This window comes from Sus scrofa, chromosome 1, assembly GCF_054392235.1.
Source record: "Sus scrofa isolate SSC_HxYL_T2T_F1_AM1 chromosome 1, Sscrofa_HxYL_maternal_Yorkshire_Landrace_v2.0, whole genome shotgun sequence".
Lineage (NCBI taxonomy): Eukaryota > Metazoa > Chordata > Mammalia > Artiodactyla > Suidae > Sus > Sus scrofa.
In genome coordinates this window covers 16,285,530-16,311,523 of record NC_139383.1, presented here as the reverse complement: position 1 = coordinate 16,311,523, position 25,994 = coordinate 16,285,530, and the positions used below count along the sequence as shown (strand labels likewise).

At 40.3% G+C, this 25,994-nt stretch overlaps 2 protein-coding genes across 6 annotated transcripts in view; one reads left to right on the top strand and one right to left on the bottom strand.

The window, feature by feature from the left end:
• LATS1 (large tumor suppressor kinase 1) overlaps nucleotides 1-24,183 on the bottom strand; it is a 46,031-nt gene extending 21,848 nt beyond the window's left edge. For all 5 annotated transcript variants that reach the window (XR_014844644.1, XM_085023827.1, XM_085023842.1 and 2 more), the window contains exons 1-3: nucleotides 23,966-24,183; nucleotides 16,041-16,515; nucleotides 8,805-8,952 (exon numbers count right to left, since the gene is read on the bottom strand). Coding sequence is in view for 3 of the 5 variants with exons in the window: in XM_085023827.1 (XP_084879953.1) it covers nucleotides 8,805-8,952; nucleotides 16,041-16,382 (490 nt within the window). In the remaining 2 variants the exon portion in view is untranslated. The remainder of the gene's footprint in view (nucleotides 1-8,804; nucleotides 8,953-16,040; nucleotides 16,516-23,965) is intronic.
• On the top strand, nucleotides 23,099-24,644 carry LOC146405941 (uncharacterized). The gene is made up of 2 exons (XM_085012902.1): nucleotides 23,099-23,107; nucleotides 23,715-24,644. Exons 1-2 carry the CDS (start codon nucleotides 23,099-23,101, stop codon nucleotides 24,504-24,506), a joined length of 801 nt encoding a protein of 266 aa, XP_084869028.1. The 3' UTR covers nucleotides 24,507-24,644.
• Nucleotides 24,645-25,994: the final 1,350 nt, after the last annotated feature.

Genomic DNA, 25,994 nt, shown 5'->3' with positions numbered 1-25,994 from the left:
ATACATTGTGTCTGGCTTTTTTCATTAAAAAAATGGAAGGTTTTGGAGCTCTTGCTGGGTGCAGTGTGTTAAGAATCCAACTGCAGGAGTTCCCATCGTGGCGCAGTGGTTAACGAATCTGACTAGGAACCATGAGGTTGCAGGTTCGATCCCTGCCCTTGCCCAGTGGGTTAAGGATCCGGCATTGCCAAGAGCTGTGGTATGGGTCGCAGACGCAGCTTGGATCCTGCGCTGCTGTGGCTCTGGTGTAGGCCGCTGGCTACAGCTCCAATTTGACCCCTAGCCTGGGAACCTTCATATGCCGTGGGAGCAGCCCAAGAAAAGGCAAAAACAAAAAAAACAAACAAACAAAAAAAAAAAGAATCCAACTGCAGCGGCTCAGGTTGCTGCAGAGGTGAGGGTTTGATCCCTGGCTCAGCACAGTAGGTAAAGGATCTGGGTTATGGTTGCAGTTCAGATTCAATCCCTGGAGCAGGAATTGCCATAGGCTGTGGGTATGGCTATAAAAAAAAAATTTTAAATAAAGAAATAAAAAAAATTGAAGATTCTGTATCAGTACATAAAGTGTTTCTTAAAAAATATTTTTTTTCTTTTTACTTATTAGCTTATTGGAATTACATTTTTAGCCACAAAACTATTACTATAAATTCTACCAATGATAATTTTGATTTATTTTTTTTAATATAATGATTTTTATTTTTTTATTATAGCTGGTTTACAGTGTTGTGTCCATTTTCTACTGTACAGCATGGTGATCCAGTTACAGATTCTTTTTTCTCACATTATCATGCTCCATCATAAGTGACTAGACATAGTTCCTACTTAAAAAATATTATTGGAGTTCCCATCATGGCGCATCAAAAATGAATCTGACTAGGAACCATCAGGTTGCAGGTTCGATCCCTGGCCTTGCTCAGTGGGTTAAGGATCTGGTGTTACCATGAGCTGTAGTGTAGGTTGCAGATGTGGCTTGGATCTGGTATTGCTGTGGCCATGGCGTAGGCTGGCAGCTGCACCTCTGATTAGACCCCTAGCCTGGGAACTTCCATGGGTATGGCCCTAAAAAGCAAAAAAAAAAAAAAAGTTATTATACTTTTTCACTATATGGATGTACCCACATTTATTTAATCAGTTTCCCTACTGATGGCTGTTAAGGTTGTTTCTAGTTTTTTGCTTTACCCTATCCTGCAAAAAAGGCAATGAAAAATTATGTACAGGTATCATTTCATGTATAAATGTTAAGTAAATAAAGTATTAGAAAAGGCATTGAGCCAAAAGATGTGTCCATTTGTAATTTTGATAGATATAACACTAATTTTAAATACATTTCAGTAGGGCTTTTAAAACAAAAAAAAATACCAGGGGTCATTAGATGAACACTAAATGGGGTTGAAATTTTTACAAAGTCTCTCTTTAATGTAATTTCCAAATAAATTAAACAGGTAAGAAAACATATGATACCAAAAAAAGACAAGTATTTAAAATAAGCTGGTTGCTTAGAAAAACATAATACATTTAAAATATATATAAATATATTTGTATAAAATACTATATAAATAATACATCCCAGGAGGATTAAACATTTAAATGTTAAAGATGAAACATATCATACAAGTACTAGAAAAAAAATGAGTGACCATTTGATAACCTTGGGGTACCTCTTTGTACCTCCTGGGAAGGTCTTCCCAAGTATGGCAAAGATAGAGGACATACAGTAAAAGACTTAAATACATGAAGATTTAAATACACGAAGCATTCAGCACCATTCAAACCAAACCAAAACAAACAAGAAACATCCACAAATTTCAAAGGTCAACATTACCCTGGGAGAAAATACATTTAAATAACACATGGGGAAAAAGTGGTAAATATTAAGAATGTACAGTTTAACACTCTATTTAATCTAGGCTGGCCAGCATCTTGCGTCTATAACTCATTTCAGGAAAAGTTGTCATTGTGGGCGAACTAGCTAAGTTCTCTGACCACCGGCTCAGCCTCACCTTCCTCAGATTGGTCAGTGGAGGCCAAATGCAGCAGGTTACTCTCCCAGCTTTTACCATTAAGATGAAATCTCTGCAACCCTAAAGGATACTATCATGCCTATTGCTCCACATCTCCTCTGAAGTTCTCTGTGTTCTTCCACTTATCAAACTCTCTGACTACTGCCCTCTAGATGCGCTCTTTTCTATAACTAGAAAAATGCTCCTGGAACACCAACCCCTGCTCTAAGCTTTCCCACCACCTCCTTAACCTGGTTCTCGTCTGCTAACAGTACTTTGCTTTCAGTACTTTGTAATTCAGGTTTTCTTTAAAAATAAACTGGTCTAGGGAGTTCCTGTTGTGGCGCATCAGAAACGAATCCAACAAGTATCCATGAGGACACGGGTCTGATCCCTGGCTTCGAACAGCGGGTCAGGGATCTGGTGTTACCGTGAGCTGTGGTGTAGGTCAGATGTGGCTCAGATCCCGAGTTGCTGTGGCTGTGGTGTAGACCAGTAGCTGTAGCTCTGATTCAACCTCTAGCCTGGGAACCTCCTTATGTCACCAGTGTGGACCTAAAAGGCAACCTCCCCCCCCCAAAATAACTGGGCTAGAAGGTGAAACTACACATCTCTGCTCTCCATTTATGCTTCTAGACCACTGTTATTTCTTCATACGCTTAAAAAGCCAGCTCTCTGTGGGAAGCCACATTCATTCCTGTAATGTTCACTGAATGAACTCCTGTTTGCTCCCCCCTCATTCACCTGTAACACTGGCACGCGACCCTAAGCCCTGCCAACTTTGTATGACTTCAACGTCCACATGGACAAATGATCCATTACTCTCACCTCTCAGTTTCTTGACCTCCTCCCCTCCACTTCACTCCCAAGGTCACATTTCTAATTGTCATATCACCAATATCTGCTTCTTTTTCAAAATCACTTAAGGTTTATACTCTTGGACTACAAATTCTTCTCCTTCTTGTGTTTAACTGCTACTACTACCAAATGTTCTTCAACCTCATCAAGATCTCCAGTATTAACCCCTTAGTCCATCAATAGTCCATCAATCCTGCTTTTTTTTTTTTGTCTTTTGTCCTTTTTAGGGCCACACCCGTGGCATATGGAGGTTCCCAGACTCGGGGTCGAATTGGAGCTGTTGCTGCTAGCCTATGCCAGAGCCACAGCAATGCCAGATCTGAGCTGTGTCTGTGACCTACACCATAGCTCATGGCAACACTGGATCCTTTACCCACTGAACGAGGCCAGGGATCAAACCCACAACCTCACAGTTCCTAGTTGGATTCATTTCCACTGTGCCACGACGGGAACTCCAGTCCTGCTTTCTTTTTTTTTTTTGTCTTTTGTCTTTTGTTGTTGTTGTTGCTATTTCTTGGGCCGCTCCCGCGGCATATGGAGGTTCCCAAGCTAGGGGTTTAATCAGAGCTGCAGCTGCCAGCCTATGGCGGAGCCAGAGCCACAGCAACATGTGATCCGAGCCGCGTCTGCAACCTACACCACAGCTCACGGCAACGCCGGATCGTTAACCCACTGAGCAAGGGCAGGGATCGAACCCGCAACCTCATGGTTCCTAGTCGGATTCGTTAACCACTGCGCCACGACGGGAACTCCCAGTCCTGCTTTCTTTATGGCACACTTGAACTGATTTAAATCCATGGTCCATGTCAGTTCATTCGAAGAAAGAAGTATTCCTTTTCTCATTTTTTATTCTTTTATTAAGTATGTACTGAGCATTTAGATGCCAGGCACTGCTCTAAGCAATCCAAGTACCCTGATGAACCAGATAATATACCTGGCCCATGGAATCTACTTTCTTCAGGGAAGAGACTGACAATAAGCAAATGAATAAGTAAACAAAGTAACATCTAGACACGATAAATGCTATTAAGGAAAACATAAATGGTGTCAAATATAGAAAGTAATAAGAAGATAGAAAACGATGAGATTCAGTGGTCAGAAAAGGCTCCACCAAGGAGATGACATGACCTAAGACTGGGCACCCAAAGGCCCTGAGGTGGGAGCTTGGTATATTCCAAGAACAAACAAACAGAAAAATCAATATGGCTAGAGAGCTGTAAATGGGGGAAGAGTGCTACTGCATCAAGTCTGAGAGTTGCAAAGTCATGGAGAGTGGTCTGGAAGGAATGAGAAGCCACTAAAGGCAGAGAAGGAGTAGGCTCTGCTTAAGAATTTAAATTACCCTTTCAGCAATATTCTGAACTTCATCTTTCTATTATATTTTGAACTTGTTTAGTAAAAGTCTTGTCACAGATTGATTCTAGCTATCTATTTTTCTCATGCCTACTGAGAGATGATGTAAAGAGCAGACTGATTCTACCACAAATTCATGATCGGCTTCATCAAACTGCCTCAGCACTGCCAGGAAGTCCCACAACTCTTCTTGTTAGGCCTCAGTCCCCTCAGATAGACTGCTCCCCATCAACTGCTCTTAGCAAATGACTTGATTTTCTATTTCTGAGAAAACTGAAGGCTTCAGAAAGGAACTTCCTTATATTCCTTACATAAATTAGGCCCATTTGCTCCAGCAAAATGATTGTTTCCCTTCCTGTGTAAGTCTAATAATCTCATCCTACGCTTTGGATCCTGTCTTCTGGTTTCTCAGCAATCTTACTGGATCTTTCTCTCCTGAACATTTAAATTTATCTCCTTAACTGGAGTCTTACAATTATCTTTTAAACATGCCTATCTTTCCTATTGAAAAAATTAATAAACAAGGCTCTCTTTCCACTCCCATATGGACAACTACCTTGCAGTGTTATTTGGCACTGGTCCACAAACTGATATTGGCCTACCATGAGATAAGTATGAAAGTTGAAAGTAAAAATTTTGAAACTTTTACAAAAATCTGACCGAGTCTGATTTTATGTCTGTTAAATATAAAATATTTGGAATGGGAGTTCCCACTGTGGCTCAGTGGTTAACGAATCCGACTAGGAACCATGAGGTTTTGGGTTTGATCCCTGGCCTTGCTCAGTGGGTTAAGGATCCGGCATTGCCGTGAGCTGTGGAGTAGCTCGCAGACGCGGCTCAGATCCCGAGTTGCTATGGCTCTGGTGTAGGCCAGCAGCTACAGCTCCGATTAGACCTCTAGCCTGGGAACCTCCATTATGCCGCAGGAGTGGCCCTATAAATGACAAAAAGACAAAAAATAAATAAATAAAATAAAATAAAATAAATAAATAAATAAAATATTTGGACTTTAATTTTCTAAAAATTCGTTATTATTGTAACTTCATAGAATTATTAATCTGTAATGAATTGGAAATTTAAAAAAAAAACTTCATCACAGATAAGGACACTACTTCTGCTAATGTCCTCATTGTACCCTCAGAGGAAACCTTATCAAAGAGTTTTCTATGCTTGAGTTCTTTAACTCAGATCCATTTTATTCCACAACCCACTCCAAAATGAATAATGTTACCCCGTGCGTTATGGGCTGAACTGTGTTCCCTCCTAAAATTCATTAAGGCCTAACTCCCAGGATCTCCGAATGTGACTGTATTTGGATAAGGCCTTTAAGAGGGAAATAAGGTCATTAGGGTGGGCTCTCATCAAATATGATGGACATCCTTATAAGAAGAGGATGTTTGGACATGGAGAGACATGAGACACATATGCATATAGATGGACAACCATGTGAGGACCTAGTGAGAAGGTGGCTGTGTGTGAGCCATGGAGAGAGGCCTCAGGAGAAACCAAACCTGCTGTCTCTTTGATCTCAGACTTCTAGCCTCCAGTTTGTGATATTTTGTTATGGCAGCCCTAGCAAACTAATGCACCATGTCAGTAAAGGCAACAAGCTATTTTCTAGTTCTCACCTTGGCTGACCTCTCTTATCTCCCTTAAGTGATCTAATTCATAATCACGGCTTATTTTATATATATGTGTATGTGTGTGTATAAAGCAACTCAACCTTGTGTCTAGCTTAGCATCAGACTCAGCATCTTTCTCCACTTACCATTTTATTACTTAGCATCTCTTCTCCCTTATCATTGCCTTTCATAATGTGAGATATCACCATCCGTTTTTCTACACCAGAAGCCTGAGTCATCCCACTCCATTATCACTACCCGTATGCAACCTATCACCATGTCTCTTCAATTCACACTCCTTCTTTAATTCATTCAATTTTATCCACCACCATCTCTCTAATCCAAATTACCTTCATTTTCTGTGAACTGTGTTTCTTATCAAGTTTATGCAGACATGCTACCTTGCTCTCTCTGATCCATTCTCATCCACTCCAGCTATCTTTTTGAAACACAAAATTATCATGTTTGATTACCTGCTTGAATCATTGCCCTGCTTGAAAGGTTTCCATAACTTTCTGCTGCTCTTATGATAAAATCAATAGGGAGTCCTCCCAAGTCAGGCCCCTATGTACCTCTCCATTCATATGTTATACTCTTGTTTTCAGTGCTCTAGTCACTTTCACTTTTTCAAATGTGACATTGAAACCTGCCAAACTTTGTTCCTGCGGTTTTTTTGGCACCAAAACAAACAAACACAAAAAAGTAAATCAAACCTAAGAAAAAAACCCGCCAAAGCCATGCTTAGGAACACACTTCCTCACTAAACCCATCCCCATTAACCCTTGCCTTTCTTCAGGTATCAGCTCCTTCATCAGTTTCAAAGGAAGATTTTCTCTTATCTCCTTGATGAGGTCAAAAACTCCTCTTACATATTTGATCTCTTTACTAGAATTTCAGCTCCACAAAAGGGCAAGAACTTTATACCCAATGCTAAGCAAAGGGCCTAAAATAGTGGCTGATCAATAAAAATTTGTTGAATGAAAGAATGACTGGAAGTTCCCATTGTGGCTCAGCGGGTTAAGAACCCAACTAGTATCCACGAGGACTCAGTTTTGATCCCTGGTCTCGATCATTGGTTTAGGGATCCCATGCTGCCGTGAGCTGCAGCACAGGTTGAAGATGGGTCTTGGATCCCTTGTTGCTGTGGCTGTAGCATGGGCTGGCAGCTGCAGTGCAGCTTTGATTCAACCCCTAGCTTGGGAACTCCCATATGCTGCAGGTGCAGCTGAAAAAAAGAAAAAAAGAAAAAAAAAAAAAAAGAATGACTAAATTAGGCCTCTTACAAATCAAGTTAAAAAAGACAAACACAAGATTAAGAATTAAAATGTCAACTAATCAAAACACAAATGTTCAAGCTTACCAGTGATCAAAGAGATGTAACTGTAAGATGATAATATTTTCATACGCACTAAATATACAAAAGGATAATACCTAGGATTTAGAACTATAGGCATTCTCATAAAACTGATTTGGAGAATATAAATTTGTAACAGCAATATAGGCATAGCTCGGAAATATTGTGGGTTTGGTTCCAGACCAGTGAAGTAAAGTGAACATTGTAATAAAGCGAGTTGTGAGAATTTTTGGGTTTCGCAGTGCATATAAAAGTTGTTTACACTACACACACACACACACACGCACACACACACACGCACACACAGTAATCTAATAAGTGGGCAACAGCATTATATCTAAAAAATAATGTACATATCCTACTAAAAAATACTTTATTGCTAAAAAAATTGCTAACCATCACCTGAGTCTTTATCTTTACTGGTAGAGGTTTGAAATATTTAGAGAATTACCAAGATATGACACAAGACATGAAGTGAGCAAATGCTATTCAAAAAATGACAACAGACTTGCTTGACATAGGTCTGCCACAAACCTTCGATTTGTAAAAAATGAAATGGATGTGAAATACAATAAAGTGAAACACAATAATGAGGTAGGCCTGTAAGAAAAACCTTAAATTCTTGCAAGCCTTTGAAAATTTACTTTTACCAAATATACAAAGACTTAGGTACAAGGGCATTTACTGCAGTGCTGTCTATAATGGAAAAAAAAAAAAAGGAAAAAAGGCAAATGTCAAAAATTGAGAGACTGGTTAAACAACATTATGTGATAAATCTATCTTAATGTAACTAATTATTTTGTAGGACAAATGGACAAATGTAGGACAAACAGTACACTATGTGAATAAAGTGAGTTTTAGTATGCCATGTTTTTTTTTTGCTTTAACAATAATAATCTAAATATGTACATATAAACTCACTCTAGTTTTCCACAGGATAAAAGACTGAAAAACAAAACATACCAAAGTCTTAAGCATATTAATAGTGGTGTTTTGGGAGTTCCCATCTCGGCTCAGGGTTAATGAACCTGACTGGTACCCACGAGGATGTGGGTTCGATGCCTGGTCTTGCCCAGTGGGTTAAGGATCTGGTGTTGCCGTGAGCTATGGTGTAGGTCACAGATGAGGCTTGTATCCCATGTTGCTGTGGCTGTGGCATAGGCTGGTGGCTGATTTGACCCCTAGCCTCCTGGGAACTTCCATATACCACAGGTGCAGTCCTAAAAAGCAAAAAAAAAAAAAAAAGTAGTTTTGTTTTTTTTTTTTTTGCATATTTACTTTCTAAATATTCTATGATAAACATGTTTTACAAGAAAAGATGACATACATAAAAAAGGAATAGCCTGAATGATGATATTTATGGTTAAAAAACAGAAATATTTCAGTTGCTTTATACATAATCAGGTAGTTCTCAACCTAGACTCCTGCTTATTGGGATTACCTATGGAACTTTAGGGCCCCATCTGCAAATTCATTTTGGTGTAACACTATCATGTTATTCTAGCTTGAGACTTACACTTACTATAATGCTTTTAACAACTGCTAAGAAAAAACATTTCATATAAATATTTTTAAATATTATGAAATAAGAGACTAGAAAACAATTTGATTAATCACCTGACTTCAGGTTGGCATTAATAGGTCTGGGAGCTGCTGCAGCCATCTGTTCCCGTCGAGGATCTTGGTAACTCATTTTACTGATGAATTCAATTGCGGCTTCTATACTTCTGTTATTAGTTTTCTGAAGAGCTTGTATAACCATATCCTGATATGAAGTTTAAAAAAAAAAGAAATAAAATTTAAATTTTATACTAAGAAGTTAAGAACACTACAACATCCATTAGAGAAATTCATAATTTTGAAGAACAAGGCCCCAAGCCATAATATTAAATGTCTTGTTTGTAAAACCACTAAAGGGGAGAGGGGCAAGATAGGGGCAGGGGATTAAGGGGTACAAGTTACCCCTTATGTATAAAATAAATAAGCTCCAAGGATTTACTGTACAGAACAGCAATACTATAAAAATCCATACAATCTCAAATTACTAAGGACTAAAGAAAACAAAACAAACCCTCGAATTCTTCAAATGTTACTTTAATATTTTCACTTTTGTGTAACATTACTCTTTTCTTCTAGGGTTTTCTTTCAGCTACAGTCACAGCAACATGATTCTAAATTTTTCATTCTTTTATTTATTTATTTACTTATTTATTTTTGGCCACCCCAAGGCATGGAGTTCCTGGGCCAGGGATCAGATCTGAGCCACAGTTGTGACCAACCTATGCCACAGCTGTGGCAACACCAGATCCTTAACCCACTGTGTGGGTCCAGGGACAGAACCTGCATCTCAGTGCTGCAGAGACACTGCTGATCCTGTTGTACCACAGCAGGAACTCCTAAATATTTCATTCTTTTTTTTTTCTTATTTATTTATTTTTATTGAGGTACAGCTGAGGTATAACATTAGTTTCAGATATACAATGTAATAATTTCAGTATAAATATTTCATTCTTAATTTCACTCTTATATAAACAGAGACTAACAAATTGTTAAAAAGGTATTAATCAACATACTGCAAACCAGTTTTTTGTATCATTAAAGTACCTTTTATTAAGCACCTTTGCCACTGTGCTTACCGGTAAAAGTGCTATGTATTTCTGGTTCCTATCTTCTTAGAGCTTACATTTTCAGAGAATTTTACTTACAAGGACACAAATATAGAACAAACAGTAGAGAAAAAACACTCAGACTATACATGATTATGTGATGAAGATTTTAGGAGGCTAGATGGTATGGTGGAAAAAGCAGGGAATGTGGAATCAAACGGTGAGTTCAGGCAGCCCTGCTTTACCATGCTTTGTTTTTCATGCTTAGAAGCAAAAATATACTTGAGCATGCCCCACTTTAGAACTGTGTGAACTTCGGTAACTTAAAGCATTTCAGAGTTCAGTTTCATCTGTAATACACTTAAGAGTTGATGTGAGGATTAAACAAGAAAACATGTAAAAGCACATAAGCACATTACTTGAAGCTCAGATATTGGCTGTCCTACTCTGTTCCTTGTCCTTTATGTTATATGCAAACATAAATGATACACTAACATACAGAAAGTATACTGATATGCATTTTTCAGGGGGAGGCAGGTACTTACTTGTCCTAGAGGATTTAGTATTTCAAATTATATATACATACATATATATAATTATTACTTTTTTTGTCTTTTGTCTTTTTAGGGCTGCTCCTAATTGGAGCTGTAGCTGCCAACCTATGCCACAGCCACAGCAACGCCAGATTCGAGCCGCGTCTGCAACCTACACCACAGCTTACGGCAAAGCTGGATCCTTAACCCACTGAGCGAGGCCAGGGAACAATCCCGCAACCTCATGGTTCCTAGTAGGATTCATTTTTACTGCGCCATCGTAGGAACTCCCAAACAATATTTTTAAATCAGAAGTGGCTTAGTAAGACTAATGGGTGAACAGGCTACTGACAGATGATCCCCTTCGTGAAATGACTGGAGATGACTTTGAGGCCAAGCAAAAATAGGGCAGAGACTTGTTGCCACTCTAGATCCATCCAAACTTTCTTAGAAAAAGTTACTGATTTTATTGGAAGAATCTTTCTTATAGCTACAGTTGCCACATGACAATTCTGACCAATGAGACAAGAACCAAAGATTTCTGGAAGAATATTGCTATCCCTGATTTATATACTAGTCCTTCATGCATCTTGTTTCCTAGACAATAAATATGACACCTGTGCTAGAGTTTGCTGCTACCAAGAAGGAAAATTCAAGAGATTCATTAAGACATTAATCTCTTTTTTTTTGGCCACCACAGCGTGGTAGTGACAACATTGGATCCTTAACCACTAGGTCACTAGGGAACTGGTTTCTGCTATCTTTAAGAAACTGAACTAATGGTCACTATATTAACTGAGTCACTATTTTGTTTAAAGCATTATTATTTGGATTTTTATTAAAAGCAACCAAACTCAAACCCGATAAAAAGGTAGAATGCAGTCACATTTTATGCCAGTAAGACTTTGTAAATCTGTGGTGAGATACAAAGGATCAGTAAGTCTCACTGTTTGTACAAATTTAAAATAATACTAATCATCCAAATTAAAATTCACCAGGGAGGGCTTCACTTTGAAACTGGTTAAACCAAGTGAATGTATTTAGGCTATAATCACAAGCAGTGCCATCTCAGTTGGTAAGAAAACTAGCACCCACTATTCTTTTTCAACATTGGGGAAACCATATTCTTGTCTTTTTGGGGCCACGCCTGCAGTACATGGAAATTCCAGTCTAGGGGTCAAATAGAGCTGCAGCTGCCAGCCTGTCACAACCACTGCAATGCAGGATCCAAGCTGCATCTGAGACCTACACCACAGCTCACAGCAATGCTGGATCCTTAATCCACTGAAGAAGGCCAGAGATCAAACCTGCAACCTCACGGACACTAGGCAAGTTCTTAACCTGATGAGCCACGATGGGAACTCTAGGAACCGTATTCTTTTATTTTATTTATTTATTTTTTTGTGATTTCTGGGGCCGCTCCCGCGGCATATGGAGGTTCCCAGGCTAGGGGTCCAATCGGAGCTGTAGCCACCGGCCTACGCCAGAGCCACAGCAATGCGGGATCCGAGCCGCGTCTGCAATCTACACCACAGTTCACAGCAATGCTGGCTCCTTAACCCACTAAGCAAGGCCAGAGATGGAACCCGCAACCTCATGGTTCCTAGTCGGATTTGTTAACCACTGAGCCATGACGGGAACTCCCAGGAACCATATTCTTAAATGCGCTAAAACTTCAGCCTAAGATTTTGGTGATTATTAGGCTGGCTTTTATTTTTAAATTGTATTGCTGTGTATTAAAATTTTTGTTGTTGTTGTCTTTTTGCTATTTCTTGGGCCGCTCCCTCAGCATATGGAGTTTCCCAGGCTAGGGGTCGAATCGGAGCTGTAGCCACCGGCCTACGCCAGAGCCACAGCAACGCGGGATCTGAGCTGCGTCTGCGACCTACACCACAGCTCACGGCAACGCCGGACCGTTAACCCACTGAGCAAGGGCAGGGACCGAACCCGCAACCTCATGGTTCCTAGTCGGATTCGTTAACCACTGCGCCACGATGGGAACTCCTTAAAATATTTTTGACATCTGTAACAATATCAACCAAATGTTCCTTAAGTGGGGGTGTTAATGCCAGTATGAAAAAGAGCACCCTCAAAGGAGTAATTTTGGAAAAGAAGTCTTAAGTGATAAGAAAACATTATGTCCACATTACTATGTCTTTTTCATGCTTAGAAACAAAAATACATGCCAGTGATTGCAACTTGATGTGCCCCAAGAATGCATCAATCCTATTTACATTCATTCCTATGAGGAAATCAATCTTGAAATATTGGAGTTTTCTTTTCTTTCCTTTTTTTTTGGTTTTTATTGCCACACCTGCAGCAAATGGAAGTTCCCAGGCTAGAGGTAGAATTGGAGCTATAGCTGCAGGCCTCTATCACAGCCACAGCAATGAAGGATCTGAGCTGCATCTGAGACCTACACTGAAACTTGTAGAAATGCTAGAGCCTTAACCTGCTGAGCAAGGCCAGGGATGGATCCTCATGGATACTAGTCAGGTTCTTTTTCTTTTTTTTTTTTTTTTTTTGTCTTTTTGCCATTTCTTGGGCCGCTCCCACGGCATATGGGAGGTTCCCAGGCTAGGGGTCGAATCGGAGCTGTAGCCACCGGCCTATGCCAGAGCCACAGCAACGCGGGATCTGAGCCGCGTCTGCAACCTACACCACAGCTCACGGCAACCCAGACCGTTAACCCACTGAGCAAGGGCAGGGACCAAACCTGCAACCTCATGGTTCCTAGTCGGATTCATTAATCACTGCGCCATGATGGGAACTCCTAGTCAGGTTCTTAACCCGATTAGCCACAATGGGAACTCCTGGAGGTTTTAATTTTATAGAGCACTATAAACATTCTCTAAAATTGCAAATGCCTTGAACTTGGCATACCTAAAGGAATAGATTAAAGCATATGAAATGATGAAAACAGGAACACTGGATAAGAATTTTGAAGTAGCACATTAGGACTTAAATTATGCAATATAACGGGAATGAGTAATTCAGGAGGTAGTAGACATAAACTGCCATATTTTTTATATCACTGTGAATATAATACTGTTCCTTCATTATTTGAATAAATAAGGACTGATAAATGTCTAAATGCTTTTAATAAAGCAACCTTGCATAAGGAGTTATTAATGTCATACGGTAAATAATTTTGAAATGTGTGACTGCAGCAAAGCTAACGTATATTTCTGTAATGCAAAGCAACTATTGTTATTGCTTGGAGTTCCTGTCATGGCTCAGTGGTTAACAAATCTGACTAGGAACCATGAGGTTGAGGGTTCGATCTCTGGCCTTGCTCATTGGGTTAAGGACCTGGCATTGCCATAGGAACCATGAGGTTGTGGGTTTGATCCCTAGCCTTGCTTAGTGGGTTAAGGATCTGGCATCGCCGTGAGCTATGGTGTAGGTCACAGACGCGGCTCAGATCTGGCGTTGCTGTGGCTGCGGCGTAGGCCGGCTGCTACAGCTCTGATTGGACCCCTAGCCTGGGAACCTCCATATGCCAAGGGTGCGGCCCTAGAAAAGACAAAAAATAAATAAATAAATATAGTTATTGCTAACAGACAAAGAACAGGGCATTGGCCAGTGCCTACAACACAACTTAAAATTATCTGCGTTAGAAAAAAATTTTAAGTTCCTTAAAGGTATGGACCATCTTTAGTATGATTCACTATCCTGACTGATGGTTTACACGCTGTAAAAGCTCCACTGTTGAAGCAACGCTGAGTAGTTATGTTGTGAGCCACACAGGAAGTCCTGTAAGAGCTCCAGAAATATATATTTACCAATGTGACTTGCTCGCCATAAACATTACCACTTAAGGCCCTTTGTAGCCAGCCAGGTGATTTTCTCAACTCCCTTTTCCTAGCAATATGTAAGAGGAAAGAGTAAGATCAATGATTCAGCCTTCTCTTCATTCTTTGCTTTTTCGCTAAGGGATTAGGAAGAAAGTACTGTAGAGAATCTCCATTCAAATCATTTTCTTAATCCTCCAACTACTAATCAGGAAAACACCCTAGTCCTCTCCTCCTCCTTCTCTCTCTCTTTCTATTTTCTGGGGCAACTCCAGTATTTTTAGAACACTTAAGTATTAAAATTAACAGGAAATAATATTAATCAAATAGATGAAGAGAATGGGCCAGAAAGAATAATATCTTTTCTTGCTAGTTTAGTTATATAAAATCTCCCTTTTCAAATCCATTACCATACTTGGGTTCTCACTTTTAAAATTAAATACAGGTGGAGTTCCCGTCGTGGCGCAGTGGTTAACGAATCCGACTAGGAACCATGAGGTTGCGGGTTCGATCCCTGCCCTTGCTCAGTGGGTCAAGGTTCCGGTGTTGCCGTGAGCTGTGGTGTAGGTCGCAGACGCGGCTCGGATCCTGCGTTGCTGTGGCTCTGGCGTAGGCTGGCAGCTACAGCTCCGATTCGACCCCTAGCCCGGGAACCTCCATATGCCGCAGGAGCGGTTCAAGAAATGGCAAAAAAAAGACAAAAAAAAAAAAAAAAAATTAAATACAGGCGTTCCCATCAACATAACTCATGCTTTTGGAGTTCCTATCATGGCTCAGGCTCAGCGGAAACGAATCCAACTAGGAACCATGAGGTTGCAGGTTTGATCCCTGGCTTCGCCAGTGGATTAAGGATCCAGCGTTGCCATGCACTGTGGTGTAGGTCACAGATGCGGCGTGAATCTGGCATTGCTGTGGCTGTGCTGTAGGCCAGCAGTTGTAGCTCTGATTCAACCCCTAGCCTGGGAACCTCCATATGCTGTGGGTGCGGCCCTGGAAAGCAAAAAAATAAATAAATATAGAAAATATCTGAAAATGTGGTCACTAAAATATTAACAAGGTGAAAGAATTTTAAGGGTAGTTATTTTTGTGTAGTGGAGCTATAGGTAATTTTCAGCTTCCTTATATGTTTTAATTTTTAACAGGGAACAGATATTACTTTTATAATCAGGAAAAAGTTATAATTTTAAAGGAAAATGTAATCAGTGTTTGATTATTTGCATTTAGTTACAATTTCCATGGCCAATTTTTACCTAAAATGAGTTCTGCCACCTAGTCATATAAAGTACATAATCATAGAAAATAAATGTTTTAAATAACAAAACAAAATATGATTAAACAATATACAGACTATGAAAATGTTCAAAATGAGTTCTGCAGGTAAATACTTAAGATTTAACATAACATGAACTGAAATTTCATCAAAAAAAAAAAAAAAGCCTTTTGAAATTCTTGGAGATGGATCAACAATTTCTAGTTTTTGTGAATTTAAGATTTAAGTCTGAAAGTGATGTGAACATAACTGCTTAATGATAGCTCTGTCTGTACTTTCTTCTCTGTAGTAGAAACTTAAATTTCATATACTTAGGGCTATCATTTCTACAATAGCCACTCAGCTCACCAAAGCTCCTGTGGCAAACAAACATATGTCCTCACCCTCACCTGTGGCTTTCGTCACCTGCACTTCCACTCTTGACTTCATGATGTGACCTTTTAAATCCCAGAACCACAGAGAAAACTACAGAAATAATAATTATTTTGTCTTAATAATTAATGGAATTATAACATTTTTTGCTGATAAAATACACAAATCTGTATACACAGTTAAATTCTCTCAAAGAAAACATTTAGGCACGAAATCTCTAAAGCATTATGTAGTATAAGGTAAGAAAAATCCTTTCTTTTGTTTTTAAAAATTCTTACCTCATCAAATCCAGCAGCTTGCAAATCCTGAAGCATCTGAGGATTAATCTCTGAAGTACTCCGACTTGTTTCATTTGCAAATGGTTGTAAAGAGTTTCGAATTTCCAGCAAGGCTTTATGATGCGTCCCAAATTTGGGTGGATTTCTGACTTGTCGAGGATCTTCAGCTGACATTTTACCCATGGTATGCTCAGCCTTAGCAGCATCAGATGGTTTGGATAAATTCCTAAGGGATTCCCGAATTTCTTGCAGCATCTGCCGGCTGCTGCCAGTGTAGTTACTGGCAGGAAAGGTCTTAGGCCTCATTTGTCTATATCCTTCTGGCTTTTCACTTCTCTTCATGAAAACATCTATATATATAACCCACACAAAGGACTTCTTTAAGAGATACTTGATAGATTCAGAGCTTTTCCTTGAGCAAAACTGTAAAAGATCCTTTGTAGAAGTCCCCAGGAATGTTAAAGTTCTTTACAATCTAAACAAAAGAAAAAATAAACAAAAGCTATAAAGTGACTGACTGATAAAGCAGTACCAGGTCCAGGAGCCACTCCCTGATCTGCATGCTCTGTCCTCCAAGACCAACCAGTGGATACCTGAAACCTCAGACAGTACCCGACCCTACGTATACAGCAGACCCCTAAACAACACGGTTCTAAACAGCATATACAGGGATGCACATACATGGATTTTTTTTTCCAACAAATATGTACTACAGTACAACATGATCTGAGGTTGTTTGAATCTGAGAACTGTGGATATGGAGGGCTGACTGTAAAGTTATATGTGATTTTCACTGCACAAAGGGTTGGCACCCCAACCCTTGTGCTGTTCGACAGCCAACTGTACAGTTTTTTCCCTATACATACATACCTAGGATAATCTACTAATTAGGCACAGTAAAAGATTAACAATAATAAAACAGAACAATTATAACATCATATAATAAAAGTTATGTGAACATAGTTTCTCTCTCAAAATATCTTACTGTATAAATATAATGCCTTTTCCATCTTGACTAAGCATTTATATATTGTGGCCCTAACTTTTACAGTTGTAGGCGTGACAGCAAAATTAGCTCAGGTTGATGGCTTCAAGGGAACTGATACTGGAGGCTAGAAAAATGGAGAACCATATTTCACAGTGGCAAAATATTTGATAAAGTGGTTTGCCTGTTACAACTGACAAGGTAACAAAGAGCCCACGGAACCTGTAGTTTAGTTCTATGAAAATAGTTTAGAAAAGAGAATCTTAGAAGTGTATGTTGGCTGCTACTGGCTATTTAGCAAAGCATTATAAATAAATGATCAGTTCAGGAAAGAAGCAGCTTATTCACAAGCATAAACATAAAGAGTTCAGAAATTTAAAGTCTTGCAGAACTGGAAAAGCAACTTGCTTCTAGACCCCAACAGGAAGAGAAAGGATTAGAAGACCGAGCAGAGATGCCTACTGACACCTCTTAGCTGACTAAAGTACCTCAGTAATTAAAAACCACAAAAACCCAACATTAGGTATGGCCTTCCCTCAACCAATTGAGAAGAGAAATGGGAGTTCTCAAATCTTTGGATGAGAACTTTGGTTATGGTTACTGACACATGAAACTGACTGGAACTAAACACATCAGAGACTTACTAACTATGAGAAAACTGTTTTGTTAAAAATTTTTTTGTTTTAAACCACTTGTCAAACTAAAAAGCCTTCAACTATTCAAAAATTAAAACCCTTGGGCTCTCAACTTCTTGAGCAGTAACTTAGTCAACAAAGATTTGTACCTTCCAAAGTGGGAATATTCCCCCAAAAGTCACACTTCATATGTGGCCAAGGATGATAACTGAAAAAGAAGTCTCAAGAGGTTCTTGGAGACCAATGGCAAAAAGTCATAGAGAACAACAGATGAGGAAGTTCCTGCCAGATAATTGAAACAAGGTCCAGTCAAGGACTCACCCTTTCCTCCAGGGCTGGCTGCTTTTAGGAGATCTGCCCATGGAGATTTTAAAATTATTTCATCGGCAACCACTAGTTCCCACTCTTCTGCTTTTCTAATAACAGTGCTTATCCTGACGACCCTCCAGTCCTTCTTCTACCATTGTGTATGGTGGTGAGGGAGAGGCAGATAGAGAGAAGCACAGGGAAGATAACTTCACAGGTCTCTGGACCAAGAGGAGCTAAATCTGACCTGATGGAGAGATTACTGGACATACGCACCACCTGACCTGTGAATCTAGTTCCTGCTGCTTAAGGCCCAATATGCGAGCAAAAGAAAAACATAATACTATCAAAATCTTTCTAGAACAGAAAGTATAGTGTTTTCTTTCTTTCTTTTTAGGACCACACCTGCTGGATATGGAAGTTCCTGGTCTAGGGGTCGAATCAGACCTGCAACTGTTGGCCACAGCAACACCAGATCTGAGCCGTGCCTGCTACCTGCACTGCAGCTCACAGCAACTCTGGATCCTTAACCCACTGATCCGAGCCAGGGATCAAACCCATGTCCTCATGGATACCAGTCGGATTTGCTACTGCTGAGCTACAAAGGGAACTCCTCTTTTTTTTTGTTTTAATTGAAGTATAGTTGACTTACAATATCGTGTTAGTTTCAGGTGTATAGCACAATGATTAGATACATATTTTTTTCAGATTCTTTTCCCTTTTAGATTATTACAAAACATTGAGTAGTTTCCTGTCCAGTAGGTCCTTGTTGGGTTATTTTATATATAGGAATATAGTGTTTACTTGATTCTAAGATATGTTTTCCACATTCTAACATTTCTGGAATTGAGTATATCTTAAAATCAATATTAAAAGGAATTTGCCAGCTCCAAAGCAGAGAAGTTCTGGAATGGCAGACAATACACATAACTAACCTGATCATAAATAAAAGGTGAAATTTCCTTGTCACTTCAATTACTTCATTATCATTAGTAGTGGTAGTGGCATTTTGCTTTTTAGGGTTGCACCTGAGGCATATGGAGGTTCCCAGCCTAGGGGTCTAATCAGAACTATGGCTGCCGGCCACAGCCATGCAGGATCTGAGTCGCGTCTGCAACCTACACACAGCTCATGGGAACGCCAGATCCTTAACCCAACTGAGTGAGGCCCGGGATCAAACCAGAAACCTCATGGTTCCCAGTCGGATTCATTTCTGCGGCATCACGATGGGAACTCCTACATTATTTTCACTGACAGCATCACATGTAGTTGAATCTAGACCCTTGATTAATGCTCAGAATGTCTTCAAAAAGATTCCACTATGAAGCAGCATCACGTACTTAGAAATTGTCATCTAATAGGCAATGCAATTAAAGGCATAAACGACTGCCAAATTTAGGCAAGATCGCAGAATTTTCAAAAGTAAGAGTCTTTTATGAAGTACAAGTACTCAGACATGAAATGCCTGTCAAAACATTTTGAAGTAGATATATATATATGATTTATTTTGCTGTATACCTGACACTAACACAAATTTATAAGTCAACTAAACTACAATAAAATGTATTAAAACAAAACAAAACTTTGTGAGTTACCCAGAAGAGGCTGTTTGATTTCCAGCACTACTCTTTCAACTTAGGAGAAAACAAAACTAAGAGTTTAAGCAAAAAGGAAAGGAAGACAAAACCCAGTACTCTTCAATATGCCTCAAAATTATATATTTAATCACAAACAATAAAGAGGTTCAAGATAATTAGCTGGGTTTATGAAAAGCAGCATGTCACCATGATGTTATTGGTTAACTAATCAAATCGCAATGTAACTCAGAAGAATTCTAGATTCTGAATGTGAATAAAGCTGAGGCTCAAATTTCATTGTGACTGAAAAAAAAATTAATGGCAAACGACTGAATGAATAAATGTATGCTACTGAAGGTTAATAGAAATTGTTTATTTTCTTCCCTGAAAAACTTACTAAATAGATTGCTTGTTTTAGACTTAATGGTATCTTAGAACTGAGGACATATGACAATTCAACCTCATCTCTTAAATAACTATATATTGAAATACATCATGTAGCTGTATCACCAACTGATCTATCCCCTACTGATGGGCCTTTTACTTATTTGCAATTTTTTGCTCTTATATGTAATGTTTTAAACACTGATAACTTCAATTGTATTGTTAATATTCTAGTTCTGAGGATGGATAGTGAGTTCACGGATGTACATATTATGCTACACAGCTTACATATACATAAATATTCCTTGTAAGTAAAAACAAACAAACATTTTATATTATCTAAATTAGGCAATACAAAATGTAGCAATAAAAATTCTTATGCACACATTGTTGAGCTTTTCCCTTAAGATAAATTCAACTAAGTGGAACTTCTGGGTCAAACAGAATGCACATTTAAAATTCTGATATTTATTGTCTGATTGCCTTCCAGAAAGGCGTACTAATTTACAATCCCTCCAACAAGGTATGGTTGACACTGGCATTAAGAAATCTCAGTAATCTTTGCTAATACGATATTTACAAATTAGTAAAAGGATTTTTAAAAGAACCCTTTAACGCTAAAACAGCTTACCTCTTTAACCGGTGGTATACTTGCGCCAGATCTATCTTCCTAATACGTAATTCCCATCATATAACCTCCCTACTCCAGAACCCTCAATGAAAGAACTTACTAGTGGAATTCCCATCGTGGCTCAGTGGTTAACTAACCCAACTAGGATCCATGAGGATTGGGGTTCGATCCCTGGCCTTGCTCAGTGGGTTAAGGATCTGGCATTGCCATGAGCTGTGGCTTTTTCGTAGACAAAGCATGGATCTGGCGTTGCTGTGGCTGTGGTGTAGGCCAGCAGCTACAGCTCTGATTTGACCCCTAGCCTGGGTACTTCTATATGCCGTGGGTGTGGCCCTAAAAAGACAAAAACGAACAAACAAAAAAACTTACTAGTTAAAGTCAGAGACCTGGGTCAAACACCAGGTAGGGTATATTGGGATGGAAATGCTATAAAATTGAGTTGTGATGATCATTGTACAATTATAAATGTAATACATTCATTGAGTAATACTAAAAAAAAAAAAAAAAAACAAAAAAACAGTAGGGTACAAATCCCAGTTCTATCCATAACTAGCTTTGTGATCTAGGAAAGGTGTGCCTCAGTTCTTCATCTTCAAATATGGACAATAATGGTCCTATTTAATAGGGTAATTTAAAGCATTAAATAAGTTTAGAATACATGCCTAACTAAATAAATGTTAGTTATTATCTTATTATATCTTTTTCCACTATCTTACCCAGATTCTCCCTGTATAACATATATTCTAACCAAGCCAAATTACTTGCTTTCTGCTAATGTGCCTTGTGCTTCTCTACCTTCATGTTCTTACTCTTCTTAGGAGACCCTCTGCCATATTCCTTCTTGTAGAAATTATACCCAGCATTTATGGTGCCATTCAAATGCTTCCTTCATGAAGCTTTCATTGAAGTGCCAGCTGCTATCCTCCTCTGAACTTCAAATGCACTTTACACAGGCAAATAAAACTTGTTTTTGCCCTATTCTTGTACTTGTCTTATTTTTCCCACTAAGCACAGACTGACAAAGCAGAGGTATCTTGGATATTGGATGTGTGTGTGTGTGTGTGTGTGTGTATTTTATTTTAAATTATAATTTGAATTGATCCAGAGTAAATGGATCCAGAGAGGTAAAGTGGCCCCATTAAAATCATACAGCCAGCTGGAGGTCATGCTAGGAATGGACTCCACATATCCTGAAACAGCCCAAGGCTCTTTTTTCCATGTCATTTTTTTTGGTCTTTTTGCCATTTCTTGGGCTGCTTCTGCAGCATATGGAGGTTCCCAAGCTAGGGGTCCAATCGGAGCTGTAGCCACTGACCTACACCAGAGCCACAGCAACTCATGATCAGAGCCGCGTCTGCAATCTACACCACAGCTCATGGCAACACGGATCCTTAACCCACTGAACAAGGCCAGGGATCAAACCCGAAACCTCATGGTTCCTAGTCGGATTCATTAACCACTGAGCCACAACAGGAACTCCCCAAGGCTCTTTTTTATCATACCTACATCTTAGTTTTCCTAAGGGATCATGACTCACATTCTTTGAAGGGATAACTTGGTTAGACTGAACAGACAAAACCTCCATTTCTTAGAAAGTTCGGACCTTCATCAGATGTACAAATGTCAATAAGTACAAACAAATACTGCTGATATCTTACCCAACTTAGGAAAAGAACAGAGCCCATTACATAAGAAGATTTCAAATTGATACCTTAGGTTGAACTAGGCTTGTAAAAAAGATGGTATCTTAAAGCTTTGACTAAATCAGTTATGAGAAAAGCAACAGTACTGTCTTAGCAGTATAGTCTTAGCTGTCCATATGGTAATATGTAAGAATCTCTGCATTCTGATGACATTTTCTCCAATTCACTTTCTAAGAGTTAACCTATCAAAAGTGAGAACAATCATTATATTTTATCATCATTTGAAAAATGACTGCCATTTCTACTTGATAAAAATGTTGTTCAATGACTAAATAACTTTCATAGTCTACAAAAATCCACCACTAATCTAAATATCACATCTAGAGCAAAAACTAAATAACCAGAGCTGGAACTGTTCTAAGGCTACACTATGTAGAGTAACAAGGAGGAGCATTAAAAACAAAAACAAAAACTCAACCTAAAGAAAGAAATCCACATGTGCCATATCATGCCAAATATATCTAGCAGAAATATTTTTATTTGCTTTTGAAGGCTGTCACCATATTTATTAAATACTCAGGCACAGGAAAAAATGCGCCTTTTCTAGCCTGTATCATGATCTAGTTTCTTGCAGTAACAGCCGATCAGAGGAACACAATGCTACTTCTTTCACTGTTAAATCAAATTCCTCCACTGCCTTAGGGAATCAACTAGCTCATTTTACCCGTGTGTCAACTAATTAAAGGAAAAAAATAAACGTAGTTAAATCACGAACATAGATACCTTAGCAGAGCACATTCATTACAATTATAATATCCGACTTTTTCTTCTATATGGTGGAAATCTGACAAAAAATTCTTAGTCCTCAATAACAATCCATAAGACCTGACACCCTTCATGGTTCAAGTCCATTTCCAAAATTGGAGTGATACAATACTGTGTGCGAGATTATAGTTCTCACTAGATTTATGAATTAACTTCTAGATAACGATGTAATATTTTGAGTCGTATTAACATATGGGTCAACAGACATTAATTTTTGTTCCCTTAGAAAAGAACTTTAAACTGAAGAAGAAAATAGCTTCCAACTGGAAAGAATGGGGTTAAATCACTTCACCTGAGAGTCATTCTTTGTGGCACAAAGTCTTTTTGAAGTTACAATAAACAATGTCCCCTGAACTTCCTTTCCTTCATTTTCTGAATTTACAGACATACTCCCTCCATCTCTCCTATCCCTTCCAACTATGAACAGCAACCTATTTACAGTGGACTGTAAATAGAAATTCTCAGAATTTCTTCAAGGTATATCCAGGAGCAGGTCCTTCTGGAATGAAAGAACTGTGGCTCCTTCACTGCACATTTCCTTCACAATCACCTTTCGCTATCCGTTCCTTCCTGAACACCGCTGACCGGTGAGGGTTGGAGACAAGGGTGGAGGGAGGTGTGAGCGAAAACAGTCCGCGCAAGGCCTCCAGTGAGACAGGATCTTCCCGGGCTAACCTGAACCTCCAAGGCCGCAAAGCCTGGGGCTCTTCCTCCAGCCCCGGGCGCGGCCAACCCTCGCTTCCCCAGGGCAGGGCTCCGCTCAGGTCCATGCAACCAGCCAAATCGGGCCCGTACCGGGCCGGCCCGGCCCGCCCGTCCGCAGCGGCCGCTGGACCCCCGCCAGCGGGGATGGGCGTGGGCCCCGACGGCCACCGCCCCGCCAACGCGGGCTCCGGAGGAGAGAGTGAGCCCCACCCGCTACGCCAGCCCCGGACCTACCTGCAGAGAGCGGGGCTCCCGGACAGCGGCCACGGGCCCGAGGGCGGGCGTCGAGGCGGCCGGAGCCCGTCCCAGGGACCCCAAGTGTCCCCGGTGGGGCAGGGCGGGCAGAGACGCCGGGGGGCTGCCGCGGGCCAGCGCGGCCCGTCGCGGAGGTCGCGGGGACCTGGCTCTCCCCTCAGCACCAGGCCGCCGCCGCCGCCGCCATTTTGCCTTCCACTCGGTGTCGCCGCCGCCGCACTCCGCTGCAGGTTTCCCGGATGTGGGCATTTCCCGGCGTCGCTTGCGCGGGGGCCGAGGACTGGGGGCTTCTGCCCGCCCGGCCGTGGGGAGCGGGCGCGCCGCCGCCGGCCTCCCGCCCTCCGCGGCCGCCCGTCCCCCTGCGTGTGCCCGCGCGTCGCCCCGCGTCGCCCCCGCTTTGCGCTGCGCAGGTGACTCGCCACGGCTGATGGCGTTCGGCTCTCCGCCTCCCAAGCCCACTCATTTAGTTCAGTGTCTTTCTCAATTGAGCGCTTTCTGTGGAAGGACGAATGTAGAATAAAAGGTGCGCCTCTGCAAGAGTTTAATTTCCAAAAGGTAACAGCCGTGAGTTGCTCTCTGAAACCTCGCGGTGGACCTCGGGATTCGGAATTTCTAGAGGCTTTGAAATAAACTGATGTTTGCTTAGCACTCTTTCCCCGAGTACATCCGTGAGTTTGTTTTCTGAATCAGTCAGATTAATATATTCGCGAACACGAACAGACTAGGGGTTCAGAGATTTCTGTCAACTGAATAATCTGTCAACTGAATCGGTATAAAAGGAAGTCATTATTACCATAACTGGAATAATTTTGACTGCAGCGAAAGAGGCTTTATCTTGTTAGATGGAATTGGAAGTTTGGGATGGGATCGTTGGGTTTATGATGTTTGAAGATCCCCTCCACTCTCTGCCCATGGCCTTTGCCAATTTTGCCTCTAGAAAATATATGCAGTTAGTACTTTCAAATATCTCCTTTCATCACATTTATGCTGGAGACTAGCTATTATTCGTTTAAACCAAAGCCTCTTTTTTTTCTGATGTTGAGTTAGTGGCTGGCTACTATTTCCAGAAGTTCAAATATGAAAACTTATGATGAAAGAAAAGATTACATTCCAAGAGCATTTGGTTGAAAGTCTCTTCCACAGGTAGAGTTTGTAAAAGGTATGATCTAAAGGGAGTCATTTAAGGGAGTTCCTTTTGTGGCTCAGCGGTAAGGAACCTGACTAGGATCCAAGAGGATGAGGGTTCAATCTGTGGCCTCGCTTAAGGATTGGGAGTTGCCATGAGCTGTGGTGTAGGTCGCAGACTTGTTGGATCCCTAGTTGCTGTGGCTGTGCTGTAGACCAATTGCTGCAGCTTGGATTCCACCCCTAGCCTGGGAACTTCCATATGCTGTGGGTGTAGCCCTAAAAAAGACAAAGGAAACCAAAAACAACAACCAAACAACAAAAACAAAGGGAGTCACTTAATAGCCCTGGGTCTTTCTTCAGCTGGAGAACTAAGTGACCAGCAGGGTATCTTTCAGCCTCAAAACTATATACATTTTATGAATCTAGTATGTCCACAGGCCTGCTTGCTCTTTCCAGGATTATGTATCTGGAAGAGCATGCTGCCCCCCGAAACTTTGTCACCTCTGTCACCAGCCCACAGAATTTTCTCATTTAAGCTCCTCAAAGACGTTTGGTTAACATTTGCTGAATGAATGAACAAATAAATGTTAGAACCACAGACAAGCTCAAAACCTAAAGGCAGGTATTTTCAAAAACCTAGGTCTTTGGAAAAAATCCTAGATAATTCAAGGAGTTCAGTAAATCGCTCTGAGACTAAAGGGTTTACTCCTGTGAATTAGGAGGAACAAAGAGCAGGGAAAGGAGAGAGGGAATGATCAGAAGAACCAACCAACAAGATGAAAAGTGTCTGAGACTTTGGGAGGGGGTGGACATGAGAGACCGAGGTGAAGGCCAGGGAAATGCTTACTAGCAACCCCTTCCAGTGTATTTGAAGGTCTTT